Raw genomic sequence first — 26,530 nt, 5'->3', positions numbered from 1 at the left:
ATGGATGTTTATCCGTCAAACATTTTGGTGTCAGCCTCAGGGTTTGCTGAATGGCCAGTGATGAAATTTATTTCTTGTTTAATAGTTTATTGGCAACCTTGGTGGCTTTGGTCATTATCACATTGATGTTTGTGGGAACTTGCTGTGCGTACATTGACTGCCATGTTTTCTACTTTAAAACAGTGACTACACTTAATAGGATCACAGAAAATGTTCAATATTGATGAGGCCATTCAGCCCAGAAAAGAGCTTCCCAGCCTAATCCCACCTTCCAGCACTTAAGGTCTGGCACAGGGAGTTCTCTTGCAATGATTACTACGGACAGCTGAGGGATTACAATTTTCATATTTATATATTTTTAAAAATCTATTTAATATTTTAATTTTGTCAATAGCTTACATTTTTAAAATATTTTTTGGACCTCAAGTTGCCGGTGTTTCCCTGTTCAAATGCCACTGATCTCAGCATCCCCGTGTATGTGTGCATGGATGAACCATTGCTGAATTTGTAGTGTAGGGATCTCCTGTCCAGTGTTTCCTGGACTGCTCTGACATTGTGAGTCCAGTTCACCTGTGGCAGGTTAGACCCAGTCCAGGAACAGATTCCAAGTGGAGAACAGCAGCCATAAGTTTACATTTTTGAGAAGTTATTTTACTTTAAATATATTTTATATTTTTAAATTAGTTTTTAAGTTATTAGCTTTATTTTTTTAATAGTTCGTATAAGAATGTTTTCAATGTTTTTGACATCAGGACCATTCACAAATCATTCACTGCTTTGACAGCTGGTGCCTTTGGGGACATGTCTTCACTGGCTGTTCGTTCCCAGCTCTTTTGTCACCAAGGCACGCTGTCCATTGCATGTGACCGGAAGGGCAGGACTTCATTGCTGAAGTTGGAGCTGGTAACTTTGCTGCAAATTAACCTTGTGCAGATCATTTTTGCATCCTTGGACCTGCCCCCTTTAATTTGCATTGAAGCTCACCATTAACCACAAGTTCTAGACTGTTAACTCTTACTTGCTCCATAGATGTTGCCTGCCCTGCTGAGTATTTTCAGCATTTTCTGCTTTACTTTGGAATGTTGAGGAGTTGAATTCATGATAATTCTGTGTGACTAATGCTAAACAGGCCCTGGTGGTGACTGAGGTGTTATTATTCAAAGCACTGCAGAGTTAACACTCTATAAATGTATGAGGCACTTGTGAGCTTTAGGTAGTCTCTGGTTTTGCAGTATGATAATAGTCATTTGTGCATCCTCCTACATAATGCTTTAACAGGATACTTACTCACTCACTGAGTGTGAAGCTTTACCAAGTGTGTTTAGTGAAAAAAATTATATTAAGGTTCTTAATTCACAACTTTAATTACCAGAATTGGAGAGTGGAATGGTGGGTGGTGTGTTAATATTTAACTTCAGTCCAAAGTTAAAGTTAGCAGACCAAACCATTTCCAATCAGTGTTCCACGATGCCATAGGACTTCAATTGCATTTTTAAGAAGACGCCCTCCAGTTTTGAGCAGTCAGCTCTCATTTGGCTTATTTTCTTTCAAATGATTGATTACTCTGCATTCAGCTCTGTTAATACTTTTGATGAACTCAGTGGAGAAATGTCAAGCCGTGTTCTTGTCAACAACAGACGCCCACACATTAAGGATATAATTATGACACAATACTTCAGTAAGCCTTCCCCATCCAAAGCGAGTCAGGTTAAGGTTTTGTCCTTCATTGCCAGTTGGAAGTTTTGTCTGAGTTGGATGTTCCTGGGTTTAAGCTCCGACCTGGAACTTGAGCACAAACTCCAGGCTGACATCGAGAGCAGTGCACTGAGGTCGGAGGTGATCGTAAGATAGAGGAGGCTCAAGAGATTCTGTAGATGCTGGAATCTGGAGCAAAACGCACAAAATGCTGGAGGAACTCAGCAGGTCAGGCAGCATCCATGGAGGGAAATAAACAGTTGCTGTTTCAGGTCAAGACCCCTCATCAGGACCAAGATATAGGAGTAGAATTAGGCCATTCGGCCCATTGAGTCTGCTCTGCCATTCAATCGTGGCTGATTTTTTTCAACCCCATTCTCCCATCTTCTCCCCATAACCCTTAACCCCCCTCACCAATCAAGAACCTATCAATCTCTGGGTTGACTACACCCAATGACTCTGTAAGCCCTCTGTGGCAATGACTTCCACAGATTAACCATCCTCTGGGTGAAGAAATTCCTCCTCATTTCAGTCCTAAAGGGATGTCCCTTTATTCTGAGGCTGTGCCCTCAGATCCTAGACTCTGCTACTACTGGAAACATCCTCTCCATGTCCACTCTATCCAGGCCTTTCAGTATCCAGTAGGTTTCAATGAGATCCCCCCTCATCCTTCTGAACTCCGTCGAGTACAGGCCCAGAGACATCAAACGCTCCTCATACATCAAGCCTTTCATTCATTCCTATGAAAATTCCTATGTGATGTCTTTGGATAAAACATTAAACGGAGTCTCTGTCTAGCTACCCGATTAACTGCAAAGGCCTCCATGTTATTATTTTAAAGTTGATTGATGCTTCATCTCTACCAAAAGCAATTAACTAGTCATTCAACTTATTTACAGTTTCTGTGCTCCTGAGTTCACACTGTCTGCAGTGACAGCAGTGAGTCTGTGACATTTGTCAGGACATTAGTTAGCATTATTTACAACATTTCCTGATTTATTTTACAACTTACAGCAGTGGGAATTTATCATCCTATCTTCATAGGAAAGTAAGAAGTCTAGGAAGGGATTGGACACATCGCTTTGGTAGTGTATTAGTTCCCTGTGTGATTTGTATCAGGGGATTTTGTGTTACAGTTTGCAGTGAATATGCTGCATGAAGTCTGAATCTGCCATTGATGTTAGAAATGGAGAGCCCCTCTGTTAGGTTGGGCACACAGTGATATTGCTTGCGATCTACAAGCCACACATCCTGACCTTGGTGGGATAGCGCAGGGTGCAAATTAATCAAGATTTTGGTTGCGTGCAGACATAGTGAGATGTGCTTGAACAAGTCACAGTCCCCACCCTGATGTTCTGACTCTTACTTTGATCGCTCTTGTTAGATCTGGAGGCGATGTTGTCCAGAAGGTTCTTTGGAAGTCAAGAAAGAGGCACAAATCTTATGGTTACAGCCGTTTTATTAGATGTTCATCATGGTACAGGTCAGACAGGGTCAGCTTGTAACAGCAAGCAAGGCAAGCAAAATGAAACAACAAAGGACTTGTCCTCAAGCTCTCCCTTTATAACTGCAAACTGGTCTAAACCAGTTTAGATAAGGAAACCTGTGAACAGGTACCGTCTGAGTCACACTTCAGCTTTGCAAACAAAGAAACTACAGAAAGTATAGAACCAAATATACTACAAGTCACTAAAAGCTTACACAAACAGGTGATTTACAAGCATAAAGAAAGGCAAAGCTACATGGAAAAACACAATAAAAACAACAGTCTGGAGCCTAATCCAACACTCCGCAGCCCACAGTCTTTGGCCTCCCCTCCACCAGTGACTGTGAACAGACAGCTTGTGGGGAGATGCAAAGCACATGGCTCAGACTCTGCCACTAGTTTATATTCTAGTGAGATGACTGAGACCTGTAACAGTGTCAAAGCTGGTGGGTAAATGCATCACCAGCTGTTTCTCACTCTCTGTCCCCCTGTCTACAACCAGTTCAGTTCCCAGTGAAAGTGGCATAAAGAAAGTTACAAGACAGGCAGCAACAACTTCTTTGAGAAATTATATGTTGACAGAACTAAAACAGGCACACTGGTGCCTATGGGCTATCTGAGCCTCTCCCTCCCCCCCTCCTCCCCCCACCCCCCCGATCTCTTTCTATTCCCTTCTTCATTTGTTTATCCAGTTTCCACAGTTTACTCTGCATTCTGTTATTGTTTTTACCTTGTACTACCTCAATGCACTGTGTAATGAATTGATCTATACGATCGGTATGCAAGACAAGTTTTTCACTGTACCTCGGTACAAGTGACAATAATAAACCAATACCAATACATTGAGATTAGGTTAAATTCCCTATCTGGTTATTATAGAGTTACAATTTCTTATATTCTTATTTATGGCCCCTACTTTTAGACATCTCTCCCTCCCTCCCTTCCCCAGCATCTAAATGTCCATATCCACTCGACTGACTCCTCTAAATCTCACAGACCTCTATAGGGCCACCAATCTGATTTCAAGGGTAAGGAAGCAAATTTTCCCCGTCTGGACTCCCTGCTTATTCTGGAATTGTGTATTAAACATTGCTCATAGTTGTTGCAAACTCCCATTTATCCCCATAGCAACATTAAATACCAGATGGCTGTTGCTAAGGGCACCCAGCAGAAGTAGGCACCAAGGAATGATTTGTTTTGCATCGAGAAATGAAAGACTTGCATTTCTGTAGTGCCTTTTACAATCTCAGGAGTGCAAAACTCTTCACAGTCAATGAAGTATTTTTGAAATTTACTGCTGTAATGGGAGGTTCTGCAGCAAGTTCCTACTAAAAGTGTTGAGCTAATGACCAGATAATCAATTCAGATGATGTTTTCTGGAGCAGAACTCATTTGCTAGTCTGGGTCTGAGAAGCAGGCAGGGATCGAACCTGATCTGGAAGGCAGTACCTCTGGCACTGGGGCTTTCTTTTGGTACTTTGCTGAAGTGTCAGCCTGAAGATCATGTTTAAGTCCTGGGAGTGGCCACAATCTGCTGTCATACCCTTCACCACTGAGGTTCTGCTACAGCTGGTGACACAGGTTGTGGTATTTGACCAAAACATTCAAAATACCCTAATCCTACCCCCTTCAGAGGCAGCAGCAATGATGGCAAAGTCCTTTGAACGTACAAATTAGAAGCAGGAGTAGGCCACTTGGCCCCTCAAGCTGCTTTCTCATTTAATAGTCAGACTGCAAGCTCAACTTTGCATTCCCAGGTATTTGTTGTAGCTTTTCACTCCTATCTGCCTACCACTGCTTTAAATGTAGACAAAGATTCTGCTTCTATGCCCTTTGAGGTAGAGGGTTTCAAAGATTCACTCCCTCTGAGAGGAAAATAAATGCCTAATTTCTGTCTTAAATGGGCAACCACTTATTTTTGAACAGTGATGCATAGTTCTAGATTCTCCCACAAGAGGAAACATCATCCCTAGATTCTCAGGAACTCTCAGGATCTTTTGTGTTTCTGCTTTGACCCAGACCTGTTCTACTTTCCCCGTCACCCCTCCCCGCGGAATCCCTAAAGCTGTGTGTTTGCAGCAGTGGAGGTTAACAATGAGGGAGCATTAGATGGGATAATTGTTCTGTGGCACTGACTGTCTGACGGTTCATCACAAACCATGTTGCTCTTCTCATTTCTGGCTGTACTCAACAAAAGAGAGGAAGCCATCCCTGAAACTGGAAAATAAAAGTGTGTTTGACAAAGGCCAAAGCTTCATTCAGATGTGACTGAATGTTAGTATTATCTGACTGCAGTCACATTGCCTGAACAGATTGCACTAGCAGTCCGTCTGCACGTCTAGTCTATCGCAGTCACAGCAGGGCTGCAGGCTGACAACATTGAGCTGAGTCTCACCAGCTGCACTCTGCGGACTGGACTCTTCCTGTGCCCCCCTCACCCCGCTGACTTTGGTATGTCTGGTGCCAGCCAACTTCCTGAGAAACTGCGGCTGTACTTTCTCAACAGGAGAGTCGTTGGCATCGCTGGATGGAATTTCAGGCTGAATACGGTGATTAAAGATCATGAGAACAATGGATCGGCTCCATCAGCCCAGCACCAGGGACTAAATTCAAGACAAAAGCATAAGCCTCGGTAAGGTGAATTAACACTGCAACGTTCTCCAGCAAATGGTTAACAGGTGTGTCCGCGTGCAGTTATTTCTTGTATAATCAAACAGCGTAAAAGGAGGCCATTCAGCCTGTGTTAGCTCCTTGAAAGAACAGTCCAATTCGCCCTGTTCTTTTCCCATGGCACTGTAGGTTTTTCCTTTTCAATTATTTATCCAATTCCTCTTTGAGGATAACTAAGGACACTACTTACACTGCTCTTCCAGACGGCACACTCCAGATGACAGCATTTCAACGTGTAAAAGGAATTCCTTGTCATCCAATTCTCCAGTCCCAGCCCAGTTTTTTTTTTGCAATAACCAATCTACTGGAGGAATGTAGTGGGTCGAACAGCATCTGTGGGGGGAGTGGAATCATCAATGTATATCTCCCACAGATGCTGCTCAGCCCACTGAGTTCCTCCAGCAGATCAATTGTTGCTCCAGATTCCAGCATCTGCAGTTTCTTGTGTCTCCAGCTCTTTTGCAGTTTAACTTTGCGGCCAGTGTCCTCTGATTACTGAACTGTCTACCACAAGAAATCAATTCTCCCTCTTTGTCAAAAGCACCGATGCTGTTGCCAGCTGTGTTGTCAGTGGGTAGCACTTTTGTTTCTGAGTCAGAAGGTTTTACTTGCTAGTTCAAGTTTATTGTTGTCAAAGGCACACCTACTAAGGGTATAACTTGCCATGAAAGTGTGCTGCTTGCAGCAGCAACACAGTACATTACGAGACAAGAAGAAACATAAGGTAACATAAACTTAAATTAAGATAAATTATACACAACTTACATGTGTGCAAACTAAACAAACAAAGTCAACATAATGACACTAGTGCAAGTGAGAGAGAGGAAAAATATAGTCCAACGTAGTGTTAGGGCTTTTCAGGTCAGTTCAAGAACCTGATGGCAGTGGGCAAGAAGCTGTTGTTGAACCTTGACGTGTGGGGTCTTCAGGCTCCTGTGCCCTCCTGCCTGATGGCAGCATCAAGAAGAGGGCACGGCCTGGATGGTGGAGGTCCCTGATGATGGATGTCGCCTTCCTGAGGCATCGCCTCTTGTAGATGTCCTTGATGGTGGGCAGAGCTGTACCCGTGATGGAGCTGGCTGAGTCCCACCACTCTCTGTAGCCTCTTGCATTCCTGTGCATTGGAGTTCCCATACAAGGCCGTGATGCAACCAGTCAGAATGCTTTCCACTATATAACTGTAGAAGTTTCTCAGATTCTTCGATGACATGCTGAATCTCCTTAAACTTCTGAGAAAGTAGAGCTGCTGGTGTGCCTTCTTTGTGGTTGCATCTATGTGCTGGGCCCAGGGTAGATTCTCTGAGATGTTGATATCCAGGAACTTAAAGCTGCTTTACCTTTTCCACCGCAGACCCTTCAATGAGGACTGTTGCATGTTCGCATGACTTCCCCTTCCTAAATTCCACAATCAGTTCCTTGATCTTGCTGACATTGAGCGCAAGGTTGTTGTCACAACACCACTCAACCAGCTGACCTATCTCGCTCCTGTACACCCCATCATCAACTTAGACACAGAAGGAAGCTGCTCAGCACATCAGGACCATGTTGGCCTCCAACAGAGCAATCCCATCTGTGCCATTCCCCCACATTTCCCTGTACCCTTGCAAATGATTCTCTCTCACATACCCATCGACTCCCATGTGATTCTTTGGCTACTTATTGACACTGCCAGCTTGTTTTAGGATGTGGAAGGAAACCAGAGCAGGGGCAACCACGCATTCATGTAGAGAAGGTGCAAACTCCACAAAGACAGCACTGGAGATCAGCATCAAATGTGTCAAAGTCGAGTTTATCGCCATATACACAAGGACTTGTGCATAGGGGCAATGAGAAACTTACTTACAGCAGCATCACAGACACACAGCATCGGGGACACAACGTTCTTCAAGAAAAAACATAAATTATGCACAATTTTTACAAGAAAGAATGCAATTAGAAATCCAAAATCCATAAACTGACAGTAAACACAGGCGCAGCTCAAGGATGCGTGCTTAGCCCGCTGCTCTACTCTCTCTACACTCATGACCGTGAGGCTCAGCACGGTTCAAATGCCATCTATAAATTCATCGATGACATCACTGTTGTTGGCGGAATCTTAGATGGCGATGAAGAGGCGTACAGGAGTGAGATAGATCAGCTGGTTGAGCGGTGTCGCAACAACAACCTTGCACTCAATGTCAGCAAGACCAAGGAATTCATTGTGGACTTCAGGAACGTTGGTGTTTGTGGAGCTTGATATGCACACATTGACTGCGGTGTTTCCTATATTACTCAATGACTACACTTCAGAAGTATTCAAATAGAAACAAACCAGCTCAGTCAGCATCAGTGAAGAGAGAAACAGAGCTAGCATTTCAAGCTCCATAGATGCTGCCTGACCTGTTGAGTTCCTCCAGCATTTTGTGTGTTGCTCCAGATTTCAACATCTGCAGAATCTTGTGTCTCCTTCCCATCCTTCATCAGTTCTGGTGAAAGTTTATTGACCTGAAATGTTGACTATGTTTCTCTCTCCATTGATTCTGCCTGACCTACTAAGTGTTTCCAGCAATTTTTGTTTTTATTTCAGTTTTCCAGCATTTACAGTTTCTTGCCAATCAAAAGTACTTCACCGGTTGCATAGTGCTTTGTGTGTGGTGGCCCCCTCTCATAGAGATAGATACAGCACAGAAACAGGCCCTTCGGCCCAACTTGTCCATGCTGACCAAGATGCCCATCTAAGCTGGTCCCATTGGCTTGTGTTTGGCCCATATCCCTCTAAACCTTTCCTATCCAAGTACCTGCCCAAGTGTCTTTTAAACATTGTAATCTAAGATAAAGATATCTTAATTTTATCTGCCTCCATCACTTCCTCTAGCCATTTGTTCCATATACCCACTACTCTCAATGTGGGGGGAGAAACTTGCCCCTCAGGTCCCCTTTAAATATTTCCCCTCTCACTTTTAACTTCACCCCCTAGTCTTTTAACACTACTGATGTCATCCATTCATTGAGGGACTTAAATAAAAACAAAATTGGAATTCCTCAAGCAATGAATGTTTGTTTCTATCACCAATTGCAATATAGTGCTGCCTTTCTGAAGGCAGTACACCTGTTCTATCTCTGGAGTTATAACAGTTAATTGGCTGTAGGTGGGTGGTAGGGGAATCAAAGGGGAGTTAATGGGCATGTGAGAGAGTTGCAGGCAAATAAGCTGGGGGATGATGAGGCTTAATGGGTTTGTCTTGAGAGTTCAGTGGGCTGAATGACCTTTTATGTCATAAGGAAGTATGGGAAGTAAAGTACATCTGTCAAGGCAGTATCAGCAAGGGAATTTATTTGTGTGTGCGCGCGGGTGTGTGCATGTACACACAGCAGCGGGACCCAAGACGGATGATTTCCTGGTGAGTCCCTGGGAGGTTTACCGTTACTGCTCCAACCAGATGATTCTCATCTGATCAAATGATTGGCGGCAAATGGTTTTGAGCGATTACCCAGAGTCCCTTGCTGGCAGCACACACGCTTACGAGAAAATGTTTGAAGGGTGATCAGAAACAGTTTATACAGAAACTATAACGTGGCATAATGCCCTATGGTGCTTAATAGGAGTGACATGGACAATGAACCACATAAGAAGGTATCAGGACAGCTAGGTCAGGGGCTGGTTTCAAGAATCAAAATGCCAGAGATTCCATTAGTCCCAACTTCAGCTGTTGGTGGGACATCCCTCCTCACTGTATCCTGGACTTCAGGACCACGGCAACCCCTGAAGGGACATACCTAACTGAGGTGCTGATAATGTTTGGGGAGGTAACAAGAAACTTTCATTGATGGGAATCCAATGCAAGGGGCTGTAATCTTAAAGCTTAGCCTTTTAGGAACAAGGTTAGGAACTCTTCCTCTGGTTGGTTGGGGGACAGCTGAAGCACCCAAGACTCTGATCGATAGACATGTGTAAGGAAGTGTACGAGGGCATGGGAATGGAATTGGAGTTCAGATCAGCTGTGATCCAATAGAAGGCAAAGCGTTGCCAAGGGCTGCCATGTGTTTGTGATGGGCTAGTGAAGTGGGTCATATCTGTTCTTGTCTGAAGGATGCAGATATTCCTGCTTAAGGAAGCATAAATGGGAGTGCCCCTCAGGCATCCATGCTGCTAGTGTGGATGTGACCACCCATGGGAAATGAGTTCAGTCTTTGTCACAACGTCGTGGCTCAGACACTGAATATTGTAGGTGAGGTAATGGGATGGTTGTTTAATGAAGAAAGATAAGGTGTTGTTTCATTGAATAAGAGGCAGACGTGTTGTTCATACAAACTCCAGAGCAGATTGTTTCTCACTGAAGTTTCAGCTGCAGCGTGGTGTGTTAGAATCATCCTCGGCATTGGGCTTGTGGTGGGATGGAGAGGGCGTTGGACAGAAAATGAGGAGAGGGATTGCTCTGAGAGCTTCATCAGATCCCAGTCTCATTGTGCTGAGTATTATAACACTGTCCTATTTCTGTGCTGTACTTAGCAGACACATTGAGATGGAGTTGGGTGGGAGGTGGTGAAATGTCATGCTTGGAATTTTCTAGCCCAGGACGGTGTAGAGGGTGTGATATTTAATTAATCTAAGGGTGAGATGGTGGGACTTTTGGTCTACAGAGTAGTTGTGCTTTGTACATGAAGGGACTCCCAGACTGCAAACCCCAATGAGAACTCTCCCCCGGGAAAGTTGGTGGGTATGGATTGCCAGTGGGAATGGGACTCATGTTGGGTACGGCCACTTTCTTGCTGGCAAATTAGATCCAAAATTGGCTTGGTAATGGGAGGTTGAGGGTGATGGTGGAGGGTTGTTTTTGCCTTAGGAAGCCTGCGACTAGTGGTGCACCAAAGGAGTCAATACTGGGATCCTTATTTGTTATATACATTAACAATCTGGATGTGAATGAGGAAGTATGGTTAGTATGTTGGAAAATGATATGAAAATTGCTGGTGGTATTGACGGTAAGAAGGGTAATCCGGCCATGGAATGTTATCAGTGAGTGGTCAGGTAGGCAGAGAAACGGCAAATGGAATTTAATCCTGAAAAATGGGAAGTACTTTGGGAGAACTAATGAGCATGGGACATACACAATGAAGTACCAAGGATCAGGGGAACCTTGGTCTACGTGTCCAAGTTTCTGAAGGCAGCAGCAGAGGTAGATTAGGTGACCAAGTAGGCACACAGGACACTTGTCTTCATTAGCTAGGGCGTGGAATATAAGAACAAGGAGGTCATGGTGCAACTGTATAAAATATTGGTTAGGCCACAGCTGAAATAATGTGTACCATTCTAGTCACTATAGCACTGGAGATGGTGGAGAGGAGGTCCATTAGGATATTACCTGGAATGCAACGTTTCAACTGCAAGGAGAAACTGGATATCTGGGCTTGTTTTCTTTACAGTGGAGGAGGCTGAGGGGGGAACCGTACTGAGGTGTACAAAATTAGTGTGTGTGGAGGGGTTGGGGGATGCTAGATAGCGAGAAACTTTTCCCCTTGGCAGAAATGCCGACAACTGGATGGTCACAGCTAAGGACAATGATTTGAGGAATATTTTCTTCTTTACCCAGTGGGTGGTTGAAGTCTGGAATGATGCACTGGCTGAGAGGGTTCCAGTGACAGGTACTTTAACAACATTGGTAGATGAAATGCCATGTCAGACTAGACTTCAGGCTGAGTGCTGGTAAATGGGATTAGTATAGATTGAGCAACACACAAAAAGATGGAGGAACTCAGCAGGTCAGGCAGTATCTATGGAGGGAAACGGACAGTTGGTGTTTCAGGTCCAGAACCTTCATCAGGACAGGCCAGATTTCCAGCATCTGCAGTCTCTGGTAAGTCCTTAGTATAGATGGACACTTGCTGGTCAGCATCAACAGGGTGGGCTGTGTGACTCTGCGTATCAGCCACTGGAACATAAGTACAGGAGAAATAGAAACAAGAATGATCACACTCCGGGATCTCGCCCCACTTTTCAATGACAACAGAGCTGATCTAATCAAGCCTGATCCCCTTGATTCCATCAACCTCATCCTTGAACGCACTCCACCACAGCAGCCCGAGATGCTTGACCCCTTTTTCTGATATTTGAATTCCTGGCTTCTAGATTTTTTTTTCATTCCAAGTATAAAGACAAGAATATTCAATTGAGCAAAGAAGAGAAATTGATGGGGACGGGGAGAAAATATCCAGTAGCAAAACGAGGCTGTCAATGCAGGGTTAATGACTGAGTTGAATGGGCTTTGTGTAAAATATTGGTGGCATATAAAAGATTTTTTTCATATATTCACTTTTTGGGATCTGGTGTCAGTGAGGCCAGCATTTATTGCCTAAGCATAAGTGCCCCATAGAAGGTAATTGGTAATTCATTTATTATTGTCACATACTGAGATGCAGTGAAAAGCATTCAGATACAGTTTGTATGCTATCCAGACAGATCGTTCCATACATAAGTACATTGAGGTAGTACAGAAGGAAAAACAATAACAGAATGCAGAATATAATATTACCATTACAGAGAAAGTGCAGGGTAGGTAGACAATAAGGTGCAAGGGCCATGATGAGGTAGATTGAGAGATCAGGAGTTCTTTATCGTACAATAGGTCTTTTCAAGAATCTTATAACAGTGGGATAGAAACTGTCCTTGAGTCTGGTGGTATGTATTCTAAAGCTTTTGTATCTTCTGCCTGATGGGAGAAGGGAGAAGAGAGAATGACTGGGGTGTGAAGTGGGGTGGTCCTTGATTATGTTGGCTGCTTTCTTAAGGCAGTGGGTAGTGTAGACAGAGTCCATGGAGGGGAGGCTGGCTTCTGTGATGTGCTGAGCTGTGTTCACAACTCCCTGCAATTTCTTGCAGCCTTGGGCAGAGCAGTTGCTGTACCGAGCCGTGATGCATCCAGATAGGATGCTTTCTACAGTACTTTCCATGGTGATTTGAGGCTTACATTGCCCATCCTACATTGCTTGTTCTGTATTCTGCAATAGATGGGATTCAAAGTAAAGTGGACTGTAGTGAGGAGTCAGCAATGAATAACACTGTGTTTGTTACTCTGGAAGCACCTGTATTTATGAAGCAAACAGTTTAACCCAACGTGTCCAAAAGGGAGATGGAAAGCAATTTATCAATGAAAGAATTATGTGCTGCTGCTTGAGTCGCCTGTCTGAGTGATTGAGTGTTACTGTTGCCTGGAAACAAGAGACTGTGTTGGCTGTGTTGCATCTATCATCTGCCAGTCACACAGCACAGGAGAAGATGCTTAGAATTCTTAAGGGGAGCTTGTTCTGTTCCTGATTGGTATTGCACTTGCACTTAAACTTGGTGATTGCAGTCAGTTCAATTCAGAATAGCATTAACAGTTTGTATATACATAATGTCTTTTAAACATCAAAATAATTTCCAAGGCATCGGAACTGTGAGTGGACACTGAGCCAGAACCTGCTGAATAATGAAACTTACAGCTCAGAAGATGATGATTTGGTCCTTTATAGTTCACGTGAGGCAAGAGGAGCTATCCAGCCTAATACCACAATTCCAAACTCCCCTTCATCATGTGGATTCTGGCACACTAGGTGCATACCCAGGTGCTCTTTAAATGTGATAAGGGTTTCTGCTGCTTCTGCCTTTCTGGCAGTGAGTGCCAGACCCCCATCACAATCCTTAAAAATTCCCTGAACACCTCAATCTGCTGTTAGTCACCTTCAGTCTCTGCCCCCTGATTATCAGCCCCTCTCCCTATTCATGCTGTTCCAGCCACTCAATTTTACACATCTCCATTAAACTTTCCCTCTGATGCAAACAAACCCGCCCCAGGCAATTTAATTTCCACTCGGCTAAAATCCTGTCAAAACCTTCATAAATCTCTTCTAGACCCTCCCAACCACACCCCCCTCCCCCCCGCCTGGACTGAGCTGTATAAAGCTTGGATCCAGAGGTTTATTTAAAGGAAGAGGGTGTGGTGTCTGAGTTTAGGGTCTGGATGTCAGGAAGAACCACCACCAATGGTTGTTTTTTGGAGTTGCCAATGCAGAGTTGCCTAGAAACTTGTGAGAGAAGGTGGGGGACTACAAGGATGGATGTGTGAGATGTCCAATGAGGAGAAAAAGAGTGAGAGGCACGAGATCAAGTGACCTGAGGGCCCACTGGCTGTGGCTCAGAAAGCCTTTCATTGTGGATCTTCTGTTTTTTCAGGTTGCCTGGTGGTTTCCGACAGCAACCCCCATGTCAGGATCAGGAAGCAGAAGACCAGCAGCACCACGGAGGTACACAAATCCACTGCTAGTACTGAGTGCCAAAGTTTCAATGAACTGGGCAATCCACAGCTGACTGATGGAGATACATGAGGGAGGTTGGCAGGGTAGATGTAGAGATAATATGCTCACTTGTGAGAGGAGCCTGGTGGCACAGCTAGTAAAGCCACTGTCTTACAGTCCCAGGGTCCCAGGTTCAATCCTGACCTTGGTTGCTGATTCTGTGGAGTTCACATCTTCTCTCTGTGAACATATTTCCTCAGGTGCTTCAGTTTCCTCCCACATCCCAGAGATGTGTGGGTTGGTGGGTTAATTAAGTAGGATTAATGTAGGATTAGTTTAAATGGATGGTTGGTAATCAGTGTAGACTCAGTGGACCTGTTTCTGTGCTCTGAGTTAATGTATTTCAGTCATTAGTAAATCCAGTTGGGAAGTCATGAGAAACTTTTATACCCAGAGAGTGTTGAGAATGAGGTACTAGATACTGTAGGGAGATCTTGATGTGAATAGTATCATAGAGATAGTTAAGGCTCCTCCCCACATACTCCTAACCCATGGTGTCCACAGCACCTCCATGTATCAAGAGGCCTCTGTCAAGTTGAGATGGATGTCCTCTGCTGCTTCCTGACAGGTTGGAGTCACCTGGATTGGGGAACTCACCTTATCTATTTCAACTTCTAATGACTAACTAGGGTGGCACAGTGGCACCGACAGCTCTGGCAACCCTAGTTCATTTCTGACCTCGAGTGCTGTCTGTATGCCTATTCCTGTGACTGTGCAAGTTTCCTTGGTGCTCCAGTTTCCTCCCACATCCCGAAGAGCGCTGGTTGTTAGATTAATTGGTCAGTGTAAATTGCCCCTGGTGTAGGTGGATGGGAAATTAATAAGCATGTGAGGGAGAATAGGTTATAGGGGAATGAGACTGCCCTGAGATCTGGAATGGACGTGATGGGCTTCTGTATCATAAGGAAAGCCTGGAAAGGAAATATAATCTAGTGGTCCAGCCATCACCAGACTGTGGATTCTAGTAGTTAGTATTCCCTTTCAAAGTTATCACTGAGTTTGCTCTCATTGGCATTGGTATTGATTTATTATTGTTAATTGTACCGAGGTACAGTGAAAAACTTGACTTGCATACCAATTGGACAGGTCAATTCATTACACAGTGCAGTTACATTGGGTTAGTACAGAGTGCACTGAGGTAGTCAGAGTGCATTGATGTAGTACAGGTAATATTGTTTAGGACAACACATTCCAGATCAGAACTAGCTGAGTGTTTCTACACTGACAGTGTAACGTTCGGTCCGATTATAGTCTGCACAGAAACAGTGTCTTCGGCCTATGGTGTCCATGCTGACCGTGATACCTATAATGCTAATCCCATTTGCCCACATTAGGCCCATACCCCTCTCAATAGAGAAACATAGAAAAATGCAGTGCGGGAACAGGTCCTCCAGCCCACCATGTCTGCGCTGACCGTCATGTCAAATTAAACAAATCCCATCTGCCTCTACATGGTCTGTATCCCTCCATTCCCTGACTATTCATGTGTCTGTGTGAAAGCTTGAATGCCACTATTGTATCTGCCTCCACCACTTCCCCTGACAGTCCGCTCCAGGAACCTACCACTCTCTGTGTGTATATAAAATAAAACTTGCTTCACACACCTCCTTTAAGTTCTCCCTTCTACCCTTAAAACTATGCCCTCTGGTATTTGACATTTCCACCCTGGTTATCAACCTTATCTATAATTTCATATACTTCCATCAGGTCGCCCCTCAGCCTTTGACACTTCAGAGAAAACAAGTTTATCCAACATCTTCTTGTAGCTAGTACTCTCTAATCCAGGCAGCATGCTGGTGAACCTCTTCTGCACCCTCTCCAAAGCCTCTACATCCTTATTGTAATGTGGCAACCAGAACTGTGGATGCCGAAAGCGTGGCAACACTTGCGGGCTGCCCCCAGAACACTCTACGCAAAAGATACATTTCACTGTGTGTTTCGACGTACATGTGACTAATAAAGATATAAAAATACTCCAAATGTGGCCTAACCAAAGCTTAATGCAGCTGCAATATGACTTGCAAACTTTTATACTCAATGCCTCAACCGATGAAGGCAAGCATGCCGTATGCCTTCTTTGCCACCCTATCTACTTGTGTTGCCACTTCTAGGGTACTATGGATTTGAACCCCAAGATCCCTTTGTACATCAATGATCCTAAGGGTCCTATGATTTACTAGATATTTTCCTCTTACATTTGACCTCCCAAAGTGCAACACCTCACACTCGTCCAGATTAGATTTCATCTGCCATTTCTCCACTCATATTTCCAACTGATCTACATCCTGCTGCATCCTTTGACAACTTTCCCCGTTATCCACAACTCCACCTATTTTCTCGTCATGTGCAAACTTGCTAATCAGACCACCTACATTTTCATTCGTATCATCTACACATATTACAGACGACAGAGGTCCCAGCACTGATCCTTGTGGAACACCACTGATCACAGGCCTCCAGTCAGAAAAACACTCCTCCACCTCTACCTCCTATGACCAAGCCAATTTTGGATCTAATTTACCAATTCACCATGGATCCCATGTGACTTAATCTTCTAGACTGGCCAAATATGAGGGACCTTGTCAAATGCTTTACTAAAAATTACGTAGACAACCTCCAATGCCCTACCTCATCAATCTTCTTCGTCACTTCCTGGTTTGTCCCTCTTGTCCTTCTGAAACAAATGTAACAACACTGGCTATTCTCCATTCTTCTGGCACCTCACCTGTGGCTAAAGCAGATACAAAGATCTCTCTCAAGGCCCCAGCAATCTCCTCCCTTGCTTCCCTCAGAATCCTGGGACGGATCCCATCAGACCTTGGGGACATCCACCTCAATGTTTTTCAAGATATCCAACTCCTCCTCCTCAATATTGACCCCAGAATATCAACGTATCCATCCTAATCTCACATCATCAGTGTCCTTCCCCTTGGTGAATACCAATTCCAAGTACTCGTTTAGGACCTTGCCCGACATACTCTGGTTCCCTGCATAAATCCCCTCCTTTGTCCTTGAATGGACCTACCATTTCCCTAGCTGCCCTTTTGCTCCTAAGATAAGATAGATAAGATATCTTTATTAGTCACATGTACATCGAAACACACAGTGAAATGCATCTTTTGTGTAGAGTGTTCTGGGGGCAGCCCACAAGTGTTACCACGCTTCCGGTGCCAACTTAGCATGCCCACAACTTCCTAACCGTACGTCTTTGGAATGTGGGAGGAAACCGGAGCACCTGGAGGAAACCCGTGCAGACACGGGGAGAACGTACAAACTCCTTACAGATAGCGGCCGGAATTGAACCCAGGTCACTGGTGATGTAATAGCGTTACGCTAACCGCTACACTAGCGTGCATATAGAGCAAAAGGGCAGCTTTGGGATTCCTTGGGATTCTCCTTAATCCTATGCCTTTCCTATCCTTGTACCTGTCCAAATGCCTTTTTAATGTGATTGTACCCGCGTCTGCCACTTCCTCTAGCAGCTTGTTCCATATACCCACCACCCTCTGTGTGGAAAAAACTTGCCTCTCAGACCTCCTGTAAATTTCTCCCCTCTCACCTTAAACCTGTTCCCCTCTAGATTTTGATTCCCCCCACCCCAGGAAAAAGACTTTGACTACCTACCCTATGTCTTTCATGACCTTTATGAACTTCTATAAGGTCACCCCTCAGCCTCCTACACTCCAGTGAGAATAAACCCAGTCTATCCAATCTCTCCTTATAAGTAAAGCCCTCCATTCCAAGCAACATCCTGGTGAATCTTTTCAGAACTCTAGTTGTTTCTGTATGATCAAATACTCTGTTTAGCATTCAGTTAACACTGCTCCAACCTTGTTCTGTGAGCTGATCTCAATCGGACCACAGCAAGTTTTCACTGTCTTGTTCCTCAGACTTTCAGTTGAAGTTTGAATTTTTTATTTAAATTAAAATCAAGTATCCTTTGTTTGTGTATCAGAGCTTTCTCCTGTTAACATACTGAACATCAGTGTGGACACATAATGCATTTGGCCAAGTAAAACTCAGGCTGACATGTAAAAGTGCATCGTTGCTGTTGGTATCACAGTGTCCTCTGTGATTTTGTTTTATTTCCAGTCCACTTATAATTATTAGCTTCTGTTTAGCCAGAGCGTAATGAGAGATCTCTGTCAATTTTTTGGGGGACATTTTTGAGGCAAATGCCTGTGGAGTGCTCTCATCAACAGTCACTTGTGGGAGGGGCTGATGGTGGTGGGCCAGGGAGCTTTGGACTTTGTGGGGTGAAATATTTGGCTCATTGAAGAAGGATTTTTGCTCTCTCAAAGCTGCAGTGGGTAAAGCTCGAGTTTGCTCCTTGCTCAGTGGTGAAAGTGGTGTCACAGGTAGATGGCATTTGGCACACTGGCCTTCAGTCAGGGCATTGAGTATAGGAGTTGGGTCATTTATGTTGCGTCGTACATTATGTTGGTGAGGTTGTACCTGGAGTACTGTGTACAGTTTTGGTTACCCTGTTGTAGGAAAGATGTCATTAAGCTGGAAAGAGTGCAAAGCAGATTTATGAGAATGTTGCCAGAACTCAAGGGCCTGAGTTCTAGGGAGAGGTTGGGCAGGCTAGGACTTTATTCCTTGGAATGTAGGAGACTGAGGGGTGACCTTATAGAGGTGTATAAAATCATGAGGGTCTTAGATAGGGTGTCTTTCCCAGGGAAAGGGAACCAAAAACTAGAAGGGCATAGGATTAAAGTGAGAGAGGAAGGATTTCAAAGAAATCTCAAGGGCAACTTCTTTACACGGAGGGTGGAGGGTATATGGAACGAGCTGCCAGAGAAAGTTGTTGAGGCAGGTACAGTAACACCATTTAAAATACAAAATATTAAGAGGAATAGATAGAGTGGACAGCCAGCGCCTCTTTCCCAGGGCACCAATGCTCAATACAAGAGGGCATGGCTTTAAGGTAATGGTTGAGAAGTTCAAGGGAGATGTCAGAGAGAAGTTTTTCACGCAGAGAGTGGTTGGTGCATGGAATGCGCTGCCTGGGGTGGTGGTGGAGGCTGATATGTTGGTCAAGTTCAAGAGATTGTTAGATAAGCATATGGAGGAATTTAACATAGAGGGATATGTGGGAGTAAGGGGTCTTAGGCGTGGTTTGAAGGTCGGCACAACATGGTGGGCCGAAGGGCTTGTATTGTTCTATGGTTTAAATACATTTGGATAAGTACATGGATAGGAAAGGTTTAGAGGGATATAGGCCAAACGTGGGCAAATTGGACTAGCTTGGTGGGCACCTTGGTTGGCATGGATGATTTGGGCTGAAGGGCCTGTTTCCCTGCTGTGTTACTCTATGAATGACCTTGTGATATTTTTGTGTAAACTGCAAACAGTTGGTGAGTTTTGGTTCAGCTTCTGATGGTCATCTCTCCCCTGCATCCAGTCGGGGCCTCCATGGAAGAAGTGGTTTCTCGTCTCTGTTTAAGTCGGCGTTGACCCCGACGTCGGCACAGCATGAGATGCAGCCCCTGCTCCAGCCCTCCAGACGTAGCTCCCCGCCAGTTGGGCCACGAGACAGCTGTGCCACATCTTCCCTCAGCAGCAGCAGCAACTCTGGCTCCTACAAGGGCAGTGACAGCAGCCCCACACCCAGGTAAACAGAAGGGGCACCAGTCTACTTGTCCAACAGGCAGGTCGCCTGGCACCTGTTCAGCTGCTTTCTGCAGTTGTGGTCAGGGCAATCACAACAAGTGCCCAGCGTGGCTGCAGTTAGTGCACAGAATGGCAGTGGCCTCGTCTCCTGGACAGTGCTGTTGCCTCTTGATTCAGAATGGAGTCGAGCTCCACTGCAGAATTCTGAGCTCAGAGACCTAGGTTGATGCCCCACTGAGGAAGTGCTACACTGGCAGAGATGCTGCCTTTCAGACAAGGCATTAAAACAAGCTCTCTCTCTGCTGTTTTGGGTGTCTATAGAGGTCCATGAACAGGGGAGATCTCCATGAAATTCCCGTCAATGTTTGAACCTCAAAGACAAGCCATCTGGCCTTGCCATGTAATCCTTTGTGGAATCTTGCTGTGCCTTCAAATTTACAATTTGAAAGTACTTTTCTGGCTGTAAAGCACAGTGGTACAGATAGTAGGAGCTGCTGCCTCACAGCTCCAGCGAGACAGGTTCGATCCTGACCTCGGGCACTGCATGTGTGGAGTTTGCACGTTCTCCCTATGACTGCATGAGTACCCCCCCCCCCCCCCCACCCACCGGGTGCTGCGGTTTCCTCCCACATCCCAAAGGTGTGCGGGCCAGTAAGTTAATTGGCTGCTGTAAATTGCCTCTAATGTGTAGCTGAGTGGCAGAATGTGGGGTGAGTTCATGGGAATGTGGGAAAAATTGGGTAATGGGGAAAAATGAGTGGGGGAATGGGATTGCTCTGTGAGCTAGCATCAACTCGATGGGCCAAAATGACCACCTTCTGTGCCATAAAGAAAACTGAAATCCTGAATGGTGAAGCGACCTGTAGAAATGAAACTCGTCCTTGAGTCAAACCTTTGCAGCCTGCTTCCCACTCTCAAGGTTTTTGGTTCTGAACTACCTCTGCAGACGGTCCAGTAAATACTCCTCCTGCAGTGAAAACCATGGCATCAAACCACCAACCCCAGAGCAGTACCTGACCCCACTGCAACAGAAGGAGGTCTGCATCCGACACCTGAGGGCAAAGCTGAAGGAGACGGAAGAGAAGCTGGATGAGAGGTACTGTTGTGTGGGGAGTGTCAGGGATACATCCTGGTGCCGGTCAGTGTGTCAGATCCCAGCACTGATCACACCTGAACACCCAGCGTGGCTGGGCACTGGTCGTGGAATTGACTGATTCTACACAGACTACTGGTAGTGCCAGAGCCCTGCTCTCCAGACCGGTGAAACCCCAGGGATCAGGGCGAGTTTTGTGCAGAGGCTGAATCCTGCCTCACTCGAAGCCAGTCCCCCAAACCTTTGCCCAACTCCTGGTCACCTGTCCAAGGATGCCTTCCCATGCCTTGGTGTCAAATTCCTGTTTGAAAATCACTCCTGTGAAGCACTTTGGGACTTCTCGGTGTGCTTCATAAATGCAAGGCAATGGACTCCCCTGAGATTAACAGGTTCAGGGGCTGTGGTGTGATCTGGCTGTGGTGTTAAAAGGCTGAAAGGGTTCAGTAGAGGAATTGTACAATTTCCCATGGGGGACGATGCAGTTTAGGGAGGAACTGATGTTCAAATTGAAGCCAAGCAGCTTCTCATGTAAATATATGTAGGATCGGGCAGTGTCACCCCCTTCTCCAGAGGCTGTGGATGCTTGGGGTCAGTTGATGAAGGTGATACATTGTTGTCCAGTTGACGATATGATGTGGAGGTGGTATCTGGAGTTATGAATCAGATGGGTGGTGATCTGAATGTGGCGTGGGTCAGGGCTGGAGGGGATGTGTGCTCTGCTGAATGGTCAGTGATGGGTGAATGATGAGGTGTCCTGTGGGTTTCACAGGGGGAGCGAGGTGGAGGACCTGAAGCTACAGCTGGCCAGGATGCAGGAGGACTGGATCGAGGAAGAATGTCACCGAGTGGAGGCTCAGCTGTCGCTGAAGGAGGCCAGGAAGGAGATCAAGCAGCTGAAGCAGGTGATCGACACGGTGAAGAACAACCTGGTGGAGAAGGACAAGGGCATCCAGAAGTACTTCATTGACATCAACATCCAGAACAAGAAGTTGGAGACCCTGCTGCACAGTATGGAGCTGGCCCAGGACGGAGCCTCTCAGTCCACCTCCGGCTCCCCGGCCAAGTCTCTGACCCGCAGCTCCACCTACACCAAGCTGAGTGAGCAGGCAGGTGACCTCCAGAGCATCGAGGGGGCTCCGGTCCCCCACTACTCCTCCCTTGCTTCTGGGATGGACCGTGCAATGGAGGGACCCAGCTTCACCACGAGGCCCAAACTGTTGCTGGGGCGCGAGGCTGACGGGACTGTCTCCGAGTCCGGGACCCAACGGGTCACCCTTCGGGACCAGAGCGTCCAGACTGACTACTCTCCCCCCGACCCTGACTTGGAGGTCATCGCTGAGAAGGTGCTGAGGTCCAGCGCTTGCAGCCCGAGCAGCCTCGCCTCGGAAGGGGAGGTCCCAGAGCCACTCCTCGCCCACCAGACTCTCTCGAGCCTCAGCGGTGACCTGGAGACCAGGCTGATGGAGAGCCGGTCAGCTGCAGAGGTGTTGTCCGGGGCCCCAGGGCGGGCAGTGGTGGAGGAAGCTCGTGGCCAGCTGACCCACTGGAGCCGCTACTACATCGTGGACCTGCTGGCGGTGACTGTTCCTGCCTTCCCCACCCTGGCCTGGATCATCAGCACCCAGCGAGGCAGCTCCCAACCCCTCTACAACATCGGTGTGCTGCTGCGCAGCTGCTGCATCATTGCTCTGCATTCCTTGCGCCGACTGAGCACCAGCGCACCTTCCCCTCACTGTCCCCATTTCCCATGCTAGCCCCTACCTCGCCTCCTTCCAGCCCCCACCCCCCTCAACCCACCATCGATCCCCACCCCTCATGGTCCCTCTCCATTCTCCCTCATGGACCTCCCTTACCCTACCCTGCCCCCCTCCCTTGTTCCCTCTCCAGCCCCCTTTCTCCATTCTAGTCCTCCCACCCATTCTATCCCAGCCATCACCCCCTATCCCCACTCTTAGCCCCCACCCCCACATTCCCCATCCTGGGATCTCCACCATCCCCTGTCCAAGCCCCATCTGCTAGTCTAGATGCCCCACCATAATGCAAGACCCCCTTGACACTCATCGCTGCCTTCATCCTCGTACCCACTGACAACATTCCCCCCCCCACCCCCCCCCCCACACCATCTGCCCCCTCTCCCCATCCCCTTTCACCTCCCAGACAGGCAAAGCCTTGCCATCCCCACCCACTGATCAGGCTCTTTGTATCAACATTAACAGTTCATTGATACACACAAATATATATAAATATACATAAATATATGATATAGAGAGAGATTAATAAATAACCTAAGTGAGTGTCAAAAGCCAGGACCTTGTGATCCATCGCATGCCACTGCAGTGCATCAGAAAACTCCCGCGACCATTTCCATCACAGTTCTAAGAATTCATTGTTGTTTTTATTAGTTAAAGACAAAGTATTGAAGCAATTTTTAATACACCTCTGTCAGTAACACAACTACAAAATGTCACCTTCACTCCATTAACGCACTTTATAATTTGCCGGCTCTTGTTCCCTGTCAGCTGGTACAGATCTTCAACAATAGCCCCAATCAATGTATGATTGCAGGAAATAGACTATTAGTTTGTCCATCTCTTCCCCCTTTATGTGGTGACAACCTTATTTATTTAATCGATTCGTCGCATATTTGTTTAAAATGTTAGTTTGTGGTTGCACTGTTTGAGCTTTGCTGTGTTACTTTTTGGAAGTGGAAAAGGAGGATTTTTGTGCTCCCAGCTGCCAGATCAGACTTCCTGTGAATCATCACTGTGGTAAACTTGCCAATCTATTCATGAAGGGAGATAGGATTCCTCCCAACCATGTTCCTCAGACCCAAACTCAGCCCAAAACAATCACCAGGCCCCCTCCTTGGATCTGACTTACAGCCAGTGGTGGATTAGTGGTGTCTGATCTTGGGAGTGGTTTGAGGCTTGACGAAGATCATGTCTTTTGCATTGGACCCTTATCCAGTGTTAAATCAGTTCGGGTTGCATTTACTGGGCTTGGGATTCTTGGGACGTGACACTGTAGATGCTGGAATCTGGAGCAGGACGCAAAACGCTGGAGGAACTCAGAGGGTCAGACAGCATCTGTTGGGGGGGGAATGGAATGGACAGTTGACGTTCTGGGTTGAGACCCTTCATGAAGGGTCAACTGTCCAATTCCCTTCATAGATGCTGCCTGACCCACTGAATTCCTCCAGCATTTTGTGTGTGGTCTGCATTCTTGGGAGGACACAATAAGTGTTTGAAACTATTAAAGGATTTCATGGATTAGATATCAAAAACTCATTGGTAGGAAAGTAAGAATAAGGGGCAGCAACATAAAATTAAAATTGGTCATTTAAGAGAGAGATTAGAGGGCATGTTAAGGACACCTGGAATGTCCTCCTCCTGTCTGTGAATTCTGGGGAACAGTTGGAACTTGCATTGATGTCAACATTTAACTGGTGAGAGTCTCAAAGGATTTGGAGTGGAATGGTAAACCTGATTTCTGGTCGAGGTCCCAGGCAGTTTGGATTGACTTGAATAGTGGAGCAGGCTCAGATGGCTCAAAGGCCTCCTCCTCATCCTCCTTACTTTCCTTATAGCCAGCAGAAGGGGAAGGAGTGTCCTGGAGTCAGTCTGGGTTGGATTTGACCTCAGAACCTGAAATAAAAGACCATTGTAGACGGGCATCTCCAGTCAGTAATGCTGCCGCAAAGTAATGTCACAATAGATGTGGGTTCACCTCCTGATGTTTTCCTGGGCATTGCTCCCAGGAATGTTGCACGGTATCCTGCCATTCCCAGTGAATTCACCACCCTTTAAACTGGTGCTAACAAATAGATTTTTTTAAATACAATTCTGCCTTGGCCTATCTTTGGGCCAAGGTCCTGGGATAAAGAGGGGTGAGAATCAGTCACAGTGCTGGACCTTACTGATATCTACCAACCCTTGGTAACAGGTCAACATTGGTCAGGGAGCAGGAAGTCATGAGATCATCCAACTTTGACTCCCTCCCCCAGTTCAATTGATTGAAACCCTGGTGATGATCCATTCCTTGTTTGGGAGATTGGGTCGGAGGGCAGGAATCATATAATTCCTGTGGAAATGGATTCAAGAAGGGCTCTTCAGGAAAGGCTAGAAGGACTGGATTATCAGACATTTTACTGAAATTCTTAAATAGTGGGGCACTTGTCGAGAGTTTCAGAAGAAAATGATAAATAATCTAGACAATGTGAATGAACTTCAGGTAGATTCAGAGCGAGATTCACCAAAGGATTCTGTGTTCAGGGAATGTAAATTATTTCAAATTTACAAAACAGAAAATCTGTTTGTGCAGCAAGTCCTTTTAATTAGGTATAGAATTTTCCAGTGTGTTTATAAATGTTCAGAGAAATCAATTCACCACAGTTTAAAATTAGTGCATTCTCTACATTTTAACTATCACAGGGTTATGTTTTTAATTCGTTTTGTAGGTTGTGAGAGGGATGGCATTTTTGCCCAATCTCCCAGTTGTCCATGTTGTTACTGATAGTAGACCACCTTGATCCACTGGCAGTCCTTGTGCTGATGGTGCCAAGTGATAGGATGTTGTCCCAATTCACCATGATGTAACATTGACACTTGCCCAGATCAGGGTGGCAATTAGTTTGGAGGGGATGATGTGCCCATAGATGTTTAATGAGTTCCTCACTTCTTGTACTCTATGGGATGTGCCCGAGTGCTGGGATCTTCTTTCATTAACTTGGTGCGATCTCCTCTGTGCTCTTGCACTGGAGCCTAGAATACTGGCCAGAAAACATCAGTGATTATCTCTTTTGATAATGTCCTTGTTTTGTGTCTGTTTGAGTCTTGTGTGTGTGCGTGAGTACGTTTCTATGTGTGTGTACACAAGGGATTGGGCACAAGAGGTTGAAGCTTCCTATGAAGCAGTCTAACACTGAACCCATTGCTGTCTGACAGATGACTGAGGGGCTTCATCACTTTCTGTTTATCACTTGTACCACTGACTCTGTAGCAGAGTGAACTGAAATAAAACACATGAAACCTCTAGGCTCCTTGTGTAAGTATTGCAGGAAAACTTCCAGGACATGTGAATTGCTGTCAGGAAACACTGGGATTGTACAATGGGCCTTCCCTTGGGAGATGTTAACCCACAGTTCTGGTTCCTCACATTTGACGCACCATCCACTGCCACCTTCACCATTCAGGTCGAGGCTTTCGTAAGGTTTGTCACCAGCCTTGAAGCTAGGAGTTGGCCTGAAAAAATGTTGTTCTTGATAAAGTGCTGTTCATGGGCTCAGGTCCTCTCTGAGCCCTTGATAACTAATGTATAATGAAATATAGCAACCAATCTACACACAGCTCCCACAAGTAGCATTGTGCTAATGAGTGATTACCTTGTTCTGTTGATGTTGGTTGAAGGATAAGCCCCCAGAGAAAACTCACTGGCTCCTTAGCGTTGCGATACGGAATTTTCTTCATCCAGAGACAGGAGATCAATTTAACCTCAGAGCATTGCTACATTGACAGGACTGGCCTAGATTTTGCTTCAAGTCGAGGTGAGTGTAATCGTGGGTTTTCCTTCAGGTTTCCAAATGTCATCAACCTCAGTCAGTGGGAAAAGGTGTGTCATCTGCTTCCAAAATCCAATCAAGTACTTTACCTTCCATGCACTGC

At 45.7% G+C, this 26,530-nt stretch overlaps 1 protein-coding gene across 4 annotated transcripts in view; it reads left to right on the top strand.

Moving 5' to 3' along the window:
• LOC127578676 (syntaphilin-like) overlaps positions 1 to 26,234 on the top strand; it is a 39,199-nt gene extending 12,965 nt beyond the window's left edge. For 3 of the 4 annotated variants that reach the window (XM_052030953.1, XM_052030956.1, XM_052030955.1), the window contains 5 exons: positions 5,688 to 5,813; positions 14,040 to 14,110; positions 19,569 to 19,778; positions 20,724 to 20,873; positions 21,640 to 26,234. In XM_052030953.1, the coding sequence (XP_051886913.1) occupies positions 14,070 to 14,110; positions 19,569 to 19,778; positions 20,724 to 20,873; positions 21,640 to 22,624 (1,386 nt within the window). In that variant the 5' untranslated portion in view covers positions 5,688 to 5,813; positions 14,040 to 14,069 and the 3' untranslated portion in view covers positions 22,625 to 26,234. The remainder of the gene's footprint in view (positions 1 to 5,687; positions 5,814 to 14,039; positions 14,111 to 19,568; positions 19,779 to 20,723; positions 20,874 to 21,639) is intronic. The other variant, XM_052030957.1, reaches the window with a different exon arrangement.
• The last annotated feature ends 296 nt before the right edge of the window (positions 26,235 to 26,530 follow it).

Source organism: Pristis pectinata, chromosome 16, assembly GCF_009764475.1.
Source record: "Pristis pectinata isolate sPriPec2 chromosome 16, sPriPec2.1.pri, whole genome shotgun sequence".
Lineage (NCBI taxonomy): Eukaryota > Metazoa > Chordata > Chondrichthyes > Rhinopristiformes > Pristidae > Pristis > Pristis pectinata.
This window is presented reverse-complemented; position numbering and strand designations above follow the sequence as displayed.